Below are 11,445 nucleotides of genomic sequence, written 5' to 3'. Positions count from 1 at the left end.
TAAATATTTTTAATTTGCTAATAATCCGTGATTCTCTCTCTCTCTCTATGATTGGAGCTTATTATTATTATTATTATTTATTTTTGTATATAAGAAAAATTGTACGAGTACGACCGTGTAATTAAAAACGTGTCCAATGAGAAAGTGACAAGATGAAGCCGTATGATAACTAGTGTATGGACTCGAAGACATTGCGGTATATAAAAAGGCAGACTTAGCGCAACATTTGAGAAACACGAATCTAATTAACTATCTAAAAGCCCCTCCGGTCATTTCGAACATTTGACACAGTTGTTGATACAAAAGATAAAGAGGAAGATGCCTTGTCTTTATATTTCTACCAACGTTAGCCTAGACGGAGTTGACACAGATCCCATCTTTTCTGAACTCACCAAGGCTGTCTCTACAATTATCGGAAAACCAGAAAATGTATGCTCTTTTTCTCTCTCTCTGTAATTCAAGTTTCTTCAAGTTTTTAATCCAATATTCACTTTAAGAAGTACTCCTTAATTTCATTCTTCGTTTTCTTATATATATTTTTGCTAAGATAATCCTTAATTCATTCAAGCATAACAAACAAAAACTTGGTTTAGGGGGAAAAAAAAAAGGCAAATAGAATATCAAGGAGTGCTTGCTATGGCAGAAATGATCTTTTGCTTTTCTTTCTCCTCCTTGTTCATCTTTTTTTCTTTTTCAATCTTTTACTTGTCCCCCAAAAACATTTTACCATCTGGGCATCTCTAATATCTTCTTTGTTGTGTGGTTGTAGTTGTTTTGTTTATAAGCCTTTTTTTTTATTAGTTGTTATCATTATTGTAATTTATTTATTTATTATGAGTTGTTATGTTATGTTATTTGGGAAGTGACTGCATACATATCTTCACGTTTCCTTGTCTCTTAGTTCCTTGGAAGAATAATAGCTATTAATTTTTGATAATCTAATAATAGCTATTAACGACCGTAGATACCTTCTCCTATAATATATTAGTATATTACACAGAGAATCATGTGACTAAATATATCATTGTCATGCGCGCAACTTGGATAATTTGCTTTTTGATTACTATAATGGATACTTGGCTAAGGTAATTTAGATGCTGGTCATAATTGGTCAACTCAAGGTAATCCATGAAAATTGGGCAATATGTATTAAGGTGAAAATACATACCATAAACCACAAAGAGTTAGGCTGTAAAGGTAAAGGGTAAGTTACAAAATACCTATGTCAAGTAGTATTCCTCATTTTCAATGAAAAATTTTATATGAAGATAATTTTTCGCATTTTTCTGTATTTGTTAGTTTCAAACAAAATTGGTAACTTTTCTTGTTTTAAAATAAAACAACTCTATCCTACACAAAACTAAATAAGGAAAACAACTTCACCTTAAGAAAAATTAAATTAAAAAAATATGTAAAAAGATAGTTCTTTTTAACCTATTTTAAGGTTACTATCAAATATAGAAAAATAATATAATTTTATACAAAATGCTTTTTCAAAAAATGATTCATTATTATTATTTTTTTTAAATGCCAATATCAAAACAAATAGAGCATTAAAAACATCTTTGACAATCTTTGTAAGTTATAACTTATCATTGCCAAGTGAGATTGTTGTATACAATACACCATGGGGATTCATTCTTATAAGTTATTACTTATTAGGGTTTAATAGTAAAATTAGATTGGGTCTTATCTTTACCTTTTTTGCACTTAACCCCCAAGAAATTAGTTGAACAAAGAAAATGATACGTGTACAACTACGGCGACTATTAAGTTTTAAAAGAAAAGATGGGCTATGCATACGGCAGAAGTGCGGACCACTTTAAGTCTCTTTTAAAAAAGGACAATTGGATAACTACAAAAATCCTCTGTCAACAAATGAGAACTGCACGTTTATATGGAAAAATTTGCAGGTGTACCTTTAAATTTGGAATGTCAATAGCCCTGCAAGTTAGGGCAAAATTTGTCTTATAATATACCAGCAATCGGAGTCACTCTCAAATAGGAAATCTACATTTTTTTTTTTTTCTTTTTTGAGAAACAAACACATACACATGAGAGAGACGGAAAGAAATTCTAATACAAAGACGCATCACAACTCTACTCAAAAGTTATGGTAGGAAAGCTACATTGTATTGCTGTTTTTACTCCTTTTTTTTCTTTAGCAAAAATATAATGCACAAGTAAAAAAAAAATGAGGATTTTTTTTTTTTAGTTAAAAGTTAAGGGGAAAAAATAGATTAAGAATGATAAGAAAATTAAAATTAATAGAAATAATAAAAAAAATCACACCAATTAAGATAGTGAAGAGTAAAACTTCGGATTGAAGAGAATAGCATAAAAAGACACACATGTGGCTGATCCTGAGAATCCATATATTTATAAACAAGTCAAGTATTAAAAGTTCTGGCTTGTTTTTAATTAATTTTATTTTGAGCACAAGTTAAGCTTGAGCTCATCACCAAATAACAAAATTACATGTTCAAGCTCGATTTGTTTCTTTGTTGAACAAACTTGAGCTTGTTCATGAGTTACTTGATTAATTTATTATTATTTTTTGTACAAATCGATGATTTTTTACTATGAATGGACTGATTATATTATCAATAAACCATAAATAGTTAAATCATGCCTCTTGTTTATGAGTTTGTTCACAAATACATTATTATATTTTAGTTTAGCTCGTTTAATAGGCAAGTCTAAACTTGAACTTGGGTTTGGTTTGTTAGATAATCAAACAAACATAAAAAAAAAAGTCTTTTTTCGAGCCGAACTTGAGTTGTTTATGAATAGTTTGGTTCATTAACTGTTCTAATTATTATTGTCGAATAAGTAATACATTTTGCTACCACAAGAAAATTAAGATTCTCTTATTCCTTTTTGGCAGTATGTGATGGTAATACTAAAAGGATCGGTGGCCATATCTTTTGAAATGAACAAAACACCAGCTGCGTATGCTGAGATAGTATCAATGGGAGGCATTAATTCAGACGTGAAGAAGAAGCTAATTGCTACCATTGGCACAATTTTGCAGTCCAAGCTGTCTGTTCCCAGGACTCGATTTTTCCTCAAAGTCTATGATACAACTGCTGGGCGTAATTATTCCAAGTTATGACAAATTTGTGATGATATAAAATGACATTATGATTACAACCCGTTTATGAATTTTGTCACTTTATGTGGCTTGTTATGATTATTTTTCTATAGATTAGACAGTATTCCTATGATAAGTCAGGCTTGCTTGTATGATGGCTGGGCTCCATGCATTAATGTATTTGTTTTACAATAATATCAATAAGAAATTTTATAAGCTAAAATGATGAAATGTCTCCGTTAAATGGGGGGAGTAAAAAATCAAACAAATTTCAGATTAAAAGAATGTTGATCATGAGTTTATTATTATTTTTTTAGAGAATTTCAACCGATGATGTCTGTTTGTGATGATAGTTTTTTATCATCAAATCAAGATACTAATCTGTTTTTAATGTAGACAGAAGATCGAATACTTTACCAGTTAAGTTTTAATCATAAGATCATTATATATTGAAGTGTTGCAATTATTGTATATATTTAAATCATCAATTCAGATAAGCACTACGTTACACGTTTGAGCCAAAACACCAATTAATTTTTGGTATAGGCAGGGGGTTGAACAATTTATCGATTAAGTTTTAATCAGGAGATCATTGTATATTAAAGTGTTGCAATTATTGTATATATTTAAACCATCAATTTAGATAAGCACTACATTACACATTTGAGTCAATACACCAATAAGTTTTTGATGTAAACAGAAAATTGAACACATTACTCGTTAAGTTTTAATCATGAGATCATTGTATATTGAAGTGTTGTAATTATTGTATATATTTAAACCATCAATTCAGATAAGCACTATGTTACACGTTTGAGACTTTGAGCCTATACAAAATCAACATCAGCCATTCATCATTGAATATATAATTCACATTCTATACAATACTCTTTCTCAAAAAAAAAAAAAAAATCTATTCAATACCAATATTAATACATACCAAAATCACAGATTGGAGACTGAGAAATGACTGTCAATGACTATCGTTTTTGAAACTAAATTATTAAATTCATCATATTTTAATAGATTAAACTTTTGGATCTTTTTTTTTTTTTTTTTTTTTGGGATCAATCATTATATATATAAATTATTTTTGAACGATCGATAATTTATCAAAAATAATTTCATCCAAGCTCTGGGCCTTCTTTTTCGTCTATAATTTGTGCACCTCTCTGAGATTATATGATGTGGGCCAGGCTAGACTAAGCGTGGCCTACAAAAAATAGGCCGGACAAATTTTCATATTTTAATTGTGACCCGTATTGGGCTAGTACTGCAGTCCTACTTCCCAAAAAAAAAGTACTGCAGTCCTTTTTTTCCATTTTTTATACAAGTAAATTAATTGGAGGTCCATTGCAATAGTATTCCAAGAGAACATTTGAAGTGAAACAAATGAGTGCAACGTGATCCACTTATTTTTTTGCAGATGATAGTCTCTTATTTTGTAGAGCAACATCAAATGAGTGTAACGTGATCCTTGATTTATTGGGTTCCTATGAAAGGGTGTTGGGTCAGAAGATAAACAGAAGTAAGACAACACTATTCTTTAGCAAATCCACTCCGGATGACACTAAAGAAATTATCAGAGGCCTATTGGGGGTGCAGGAAATTCAGCATTATGAGAAGTATTTGGGCTTTCCTTCATTGGTAGGGAGAGGGAAAAAAGCTAGTTTCAACTACATTAAGGAGAAGGTGTGGAAGAAATTGCAAGGGTGGGAAGGAAAATTACTATCACAAGCAGGGCGGGAGGTGTTGATAAAATCGGTAATTCAAGCCATCCCTTCCTTTGCTATGGGTTGCTTTAAAATACCGATAGGTCTATGTAATGAAATTGAAGTGTTGATTAGAAAGTTTTGGTGGGGTGAAAGAGGAAATAGGCGGAAGATTCACGGGCTAAAATGGGACAAAATGAAAAAATCAAAAATGGTGGGGGGAATGGGTTTTAGAGATTTGGCAATGTACAATGATTCAGTTTTGGCAAAACAGGCATGGCGACTATTGACAGATAAAGATTCCTTGTTTTACAGAATTTTCAAAGCAAGGTTTTTCCCTCATTGCACCATCATGGAGGTGGAGGATTCGAGATCAAGCTCTTATGCATGGAAGAGTATCTCCATGGAAGAGATGTCATCCTTAGGGGGGCAAAGTGGCGCATTGGGAATGGGAAAACAGTCCAGATTTACAAACACAGGCGGCTGCCTTAAAAGAACCATGGTTTGGGTTTGTCTCCGGTAGTGGACTCAATGGAGGAGGCCACAGTGGATGTTTTGATTGACACAGACACAAGACAGTGGAATATTGCCATGTTGGAAGGACTCTTCACCCCACAAGAAGCTGAAATCATCAAAAAAATTCCCCTTGCATGAACTGAAACGAAAGATAGCCTCTACTGGCCCTTATCTCACGATGGTAAGTACTCTTGCAAGTTAGGTTATCGCTTTTTAAAGGAAGAAGCAGAACCAGCTCTTGAAAGGAATCAGGTGGCCCTTAAAACCCAGCTGTGGAAGAAGTTATGGATGCTGGACATTCCGAACAAAGTCAAAAACCACGTATGGAGAGCATGCCGTGACTCTTTGCCCACAAAACAAAACCTAATGCAGCGCACTATCATCATAAACCCCCGTGTGATCGGTGCAAACAGCTCCCTGAGACAATGTTACATGCAGTGTGGGTGTGTCCCAAGCTAGATGAGGTCTGGACAGATTCGGTTCAATGGGGTTTTCGCTATAACAGGAGGTTTTTGGATTTCAAAGAACTGCTCTCATGGGTGATATAAGAATAGAGGAATACCGAGCTATTCGCAATGACGGTGTGGTTGGTTTGGACTCAGAGGAACCAAGCTCGACTCAACAAGCCACATTGCATGCTGTCTCAGATTGCTTCCTTCGCAAGAGCAAGACTGGATGAGTTCAGTGCAGCCCAGCCCATTGCAAGTCCATCTTTGTGCAGCCCATCTCAGCGCAGCCCACGTGCTTCCTAACAACCCCCTCCTTGTGATTTGTACAAAATCAACTATGACGCAACCACTTTCGAGGATGAAGGAAAATCTGGGATAGGTGTTATTATCCGAGACTCACACGGTGCAGCCATTGCTTCTCTGTCGCAGCTGATCCCTTGTGCTTATCAGGCCTTCCTTTGCAAGAGCAAGACTGGACTAGTTCAGTGCAGCCCAGCCCGTTGCAAGTCCATCTCTGTGCAGCCCATCTCAGCGCAGCCCACGTGCTTCCTAGCAGCCCCCTCCCTGTGATTTGTACAAAATCAACTATGACGCAACCACTTTCGAGCATGAAGGAAAATTTGGGATAGGTGTTATTATCCGAGACTCACACGGTGCAGCCATTGCTTCTCTGTCGCAGCTGATCCCTTGTGCTTATCAGGCAGCAGACATGGAGGCTATTGCTGCTAACAAAGCACTGGAGTTTGCAAGGAAAATTGGAATTAATGATGCTATTTTGGAAGGAGACTCTAGCCTTGTCCATCTAGCTTTAAAAAGGGGTGAACATTCTTTATCTCCGTTTGGGTTGTTGGTGGAGGATATTAAGGGGCCGTTTGGATTGAGTTTTTTGATAACTCAATTCTCTGTTTCCATAACTCATAACTCAAAAATGATGGGACCCATAGTAAAAAGGTTGTTTGGCTAAACGATAACTCTGTTTCCATAACTCTGTTTCCATCACTCAATTCTCTGATTTTTGAGTTATGAGTTATGGAAACTGAAAACAACAAAAGGCTGTTTTCAGTTTCCATAACTCATAACTCAATGGCATTTCCGTAAATAAACACACATGAGGGACCCACAGCCGCAACTTTTGACCACCTTTTGACCTTTTTTTTTTTTCTAGGTTGGCGTTGGCTGTTTTTTTTTTTTTCTTTTCTTTTCTTTTCCTGGGTTGGCCGTTCAGTTTTTTTTTTTTTTTTTTTTTTTTTTTTTTTTTTTTTTTAAGCTTCGGTGAGTTGGGTATTAATAAAAAAAAAAAAAAAAAAACTACTGTACTGGCTGACAGGTGTGGGACCCATGAATAGTGTGAAAAAATTGAGTGATGAAAATAAAAGTGATGTTGCCAAATGAGTGTGAAAAAATGAGTGATGAGTGATGAGTTATGAGTTATGAGTGATGAGTGATGAGTGATGGAAATTGAGTGACGGAAATTGAGTGATGAAAAAAGGTTACCCAAACAGGCCCTAAACTTTCTTCAGCTAGTTTTAGTACATTACTTTACTCTCATACAAAGAGAGAAGGTAACAAGGTAGTTCATGGATTAGCTAGACACGCGTTCATATTTTAGATTATGTAGTGTGGATGGAGTCTGTGCCTCCACTTTCTTATGCTGTATTTTAGGCTGATTTAGCCAATATTGTTCAATAAAAGTCCTAACAAGCTAGATTCTCAACCAAAAAAAAAAAAAGAGAGAGAGAGAAGTGAAACAAGTTCTTTGATTAAAAAAAATTAAAAAAAGGGTGGTCCTCCTCAATTCTATCTTGCATTGCCGAAAAAAATACCCAAGAAAGAAGACAACAAATGGGGACAAACTCTTCACATGTATGATGTAACCATCCAAGTAAAAACATTAATTAACTATATATAACCTACATGCCAAAAAGGACTAGTATAGACTGTATAGTCACACGTCATTCATTAAGGATGTGGTGTATTAGTTCTTTATTAGATTATTCTAAGTAAAAACATTAATTAACTATATATAACTTACATGCCAAAAAGGACTAGTATAGACTGTATAGTCACACGTCATTCATTAAGGATGTGGTGTATTAGTTCTTTATTAGATTATTCTATTTTTTGCCCATAAGATATCCCAAAAATTCCGACATGTCCTTTATATGATAGAGTTATTTTAAGAAGTTTAAAATATCTCAATCTAGAGTAATTATTAGATACTCTCGAGATATATTAATATGATTTTTTTTTTCTCTCACATTCATGATGAACCTACCGTGAATTTACTAGTGAAATACATCATGAACGTGAGAGAATAGAGTACTAGTGAAATACATCATGAACGTGAGAGAATAGAGTACTACGTCAGCGTCTTGATCCGTCAGTGCCTAAAAATTAACCCTAAAATCTCAAAAAAGAAAAAACAAAAACAAAAACAAACATCTGTGGGCCGCATAGAATTAAAAGAAAATTTCCAGGCCCAAATGTGACGGGGACATAATATCTCTCAAAGTCCTCACTTTCACTATAAAATGGATCGATTGTTTATACATTGAGGTTTGTGATTGATATTAGCGGTTGTTGGCAGTAGACAGTAAACAGAGACCAGGGAGCGAGCGAGTCACAGAGTGAGAGACAGAGAGAGAAACAGAGAAAAAACAAAGAGAAAGTGAGAAAAGATGCCTTGCCTGAACATCTCGACCAACGTTGGCCTTGAAGGCGTCGACACCTCCTCAATCCTCTCCGAAGCCACCTCCACTGTCGCCAAACTCATCGGCAAACCCGAAGCCGTACTCTCTCTCTATCTCTCTGTCTCTGTCTATATTCTATAGTTTTGTTAATGTCGACTTTCTGTTTTTCTCTTTCATTTTGATTTTTCAGATTTCCGATAAAACATTCCTTGAAGCTATTGCTGTTGTTTGTTTGGGGTTATTTTGTTTTTGTTTCTGTTTTTTTTTTTTTTTTTTTTTGGGGTTTCTTTATGATTTTTTATTAGATGAGTGAAATTAAGGCTTATATTCTTGAAATTTTTGATACATGGCTTGAATTTTAAGCAAAATGGTTTGGTGACACTTGCTATTCTGGTCTATCAGCGATCGATTTGTGGCTTAGGTGATATTATGGGCAAAGAGATACACATTGTTTAAATTTTAAGAGAACTCTAAACACAGTCAAAGGAATAGTGGAAATGACTCGTGTTTTATTCGAATATTTTGATATTATATTGTACTAGATTTGTTCAAACATAAAAACAACCTAATTTCTTATAATTAAAAAAAAACATAAAAACAACCTAACTTATTTGTCTTTAGACAGGCTTGCTAGTTGGTAAATCATATGTATTCCAGCTGAAATGGGTGTTGCTAGGTCTATTTATTTATTTTTTGGGGTTGGGTTTGTTGACTTCATTTTGTGGAAAAGAATACATGTGGCCGATCTTGACAAGTCTTGTTCAGGATTCATAGCCGACCCCAAAAATACTGGGACCAAGGCTTTGTTGTTGTTGTTAGCTGACTCCATTTTGTGTTATTTATTTAATCATTACTCTGAACCTGGACAGAGGATAGGGATAGGGAAAGGTAAGAACTAAGAAGGATGGAGCAGTGAGTTTGTGAGTGAGAGTCTTGTTGGCGATTACTAATAGTTGGGTCTATCATTTTCTCGAATACTCCTTTATGGAGCATTGATTTTGTTTATGACCGGATCAAGAGTCTTGGGGCCTTCATGTTCCTATCCTCAGTGTTGAGTCATGATATATGATACAACGAACTAACTTATAGTATGAATTGGGCTTGATTCTTGCTAGGCATTGATAAAGTTAATTTTATTTTAATCAATACATTGCTTGGGTTATGTATGTTGTAAACATTGAATTGGTTAGTTGATATTGGTACAGCAATTTAAAGACTCAGTGGATGCCCCATCCTGGACATCTTTCATTATTGGAAATTTGGATATGCTTGTGTAAACTGTAACTCATCTTGTAGACAACCAATTACTAATCTCAAGCATGTCCTAACTTGTTCACTTGTGTTAGTGTAGACAAAGCTTATTGGTCCATCTAGGACTAGGATGGTTTTGTTCAGAACAATGAAAACCTAATATTATGAACTAAGTCAGATATTTTTTGTTTAATTTAAGAGATTTATTTAATGAATTTCAACATACTTTGCTGCGCCTGTGCTTTATTTTAGATTGAAAATTTTGATTACCATTTAGTTTAGTCATTTCTTCTTGTTTTCACATTTTCTCGTAATCAATTAAAAGAATGGTCGTATGGTTAGCCTGATATTTATCTTGTTCTGGTATCTATTCTCCAAAAGCTTTAACCGTTTTGTATCTGTTAATATGCAGTATGTGATGATTGTATTGAAGGGATCAATACCCATAGCATTTGGTGGTACTGAGCAGCCAGCAGCCTATGGTGAGCTGGTGTCTATTGGTGGCCTTAACCCAGATGTGAACAAAAAGCTGAGTGCTGCAATTGCCACAATTCTTGAGACTAAGTTGTCTGTTCCCAAGTCCAGATTCTTCCTCAAATTCTATGACACTAAGGCAAACTATCTGAACTTTCTCATGAAGAAGGGTTATATCTGTGCACTTCTTTTGTCTCATTGCATTTTTCCTTTTTGTTTAGGCACATCAATCTCAAGAATATGCACAGTGTTTGCATGCTTTACACCAGAACTAGATCATGTAAATAAATCTTTACTGTTTAAAATCATCAGCAGAGATCTTGTTTGCATTTTCGAAAAGAAAAAAAAATCCATAACCCCCCCCCCCCCCCCCCCAACCACCACCCAAAAAAAAAAAAAAAAGGGTCCATGGTAACAGTTGGTTTATGTTGTATGCTTTAACTTTAGATGATAATGATGCTTTGTTTATTTGGCAGGGTTCTAACTTTGGATGGAATGGGTCTACCTTCTAAATTCTGTGGTACTTCTACTGTGGTGTGGTGTGGTGTGGTGATTCCTAATAGACTTGATGCTTTGTATTCAGATAACTTATGTTATTTGGTATCATAAGTACTTTGTTAATGCTGAGGACATATCATTTCCTCATGTGTTTCTAGTATTAGGAAATGTGGAACATTTTTCTCATATGTTACCTTAAGCATACTTTTTATTTGGCATTGGCCCATGATGTTATGTTACTCATGGGGTACAACCCAGGTTTGAAGTAAAATCCCGTATATCATTGTTAGATTGTCAGTTGTTCGGGCTTGTTCTCTGTATTAATAATTGGCTTGCTTCTTATTCAATAAGGGAATTGCATTCACCAAATGTGAAGTACTTCTAGCCTTCTGGGTGAGATTTGGGTGTCTCTCAACAATTTTTATAGTATGTTTCCGTTTCCCTTTTTCCTTAGAGAAAGGAGTTAATTCATTTTTCAAACTGTTTATACACTTTTTTTTTTGCTTACAACCAAGTGGGGTCTGGGGGGAGGGGGGAGAAGGTTTGAGCCTAGGTTCTCCCTATGAGTCCCATTAAGCCACAAGATTGGTGGCACCAAATTCATGTTCATTCTGGGTAGTATCAGCTTCAATTTTTATGAATTCTTTAGTCACAGAGCACAAAATAAATAGGCTTCTTTTCCAAGTGAAAAGCCTGCTTTCTTTTGTCGCCTACATTCATCCTAGCCTGCTTGCTTATGAAACTCTCTAGGCATTAGAGTT

At 34.8% G+C, this 11,445-nt stretch overlaps 2 protein-coding genes across 3 annotated transcripts; both read left to right on the top strand.

Moving 5' to 3' along the window:
* Positions 1–220: 220 nt before the first annotated feature.
* On the top strand, positions 221–3,317 carry LOC126692476 (uncharacterized). Its single transcript, XM_050388091.1, has 2 exons — positions 221–429; positions 2,888–3,317. Exons 1-2 carry the CDS (start codon positions 319–321, stop codon positions 3,113–3,115), a joined length of 339 nt encoding a protein of 112 aa, XP_050244048.1. The 5' UTR covers positions 221–318; the 3' UTR covers positions 3,116–3,317.
* A 4,997-nt stretch (positions 3,318–8,314) lies between these two features.
* On the top strand, positions 8,315–11,053 carry LOC126692475 (uncharacterized). 2 transcript variants are annotated; one of them, XM_050388089.1, is made up of 4 exons: positions 8,315–8,560; positions 10,125–10,325; positions 10,408–10,466; positions 10,663–11,053. In XM_050388089.1, exons 1-3 carry the CDS (start codon positions 8,450–8,452, stop codon positions 10,459–10,461), a joined length of 366 nt encoding a protein of 121 aa, XP_050244046.1. In that variant the 5' UTR covers positions 8,315–8,449; the 3' UTR covers positions 10,462–10,466; positions 10,663–11,053. The 2 variants fall into 2 exon arrangements, with proteins under 2 accessions (XP_050244046.1, XP_050244047.1); XM_050388090.1 differs by lacking the exon at positions 10,408–10,466 and having other exon boundaries at positions 8,318–8,560.
* Positions 11,054–11,445: the final 392 nt, after the last annotated feature.

The sequence above is a fragment of the Quercus robur genome, chromosome 7 (assembly GCF_932294415.1).
Source record: "Quercus robur chromosome 7, dhQueRobu3.1, whole genome shotgun sequence".
Lineage (NCBI taxonomy): Eukaryota > Viridiplantae > Streptophyta > Magnoliopsida > Fagales > Fagaceae > Quercus > Quercus robur.
Note: the sequence above shows the minus strand (reverse complement) of the source record. Positions and strands in the feature narration are given on the sequence as shown.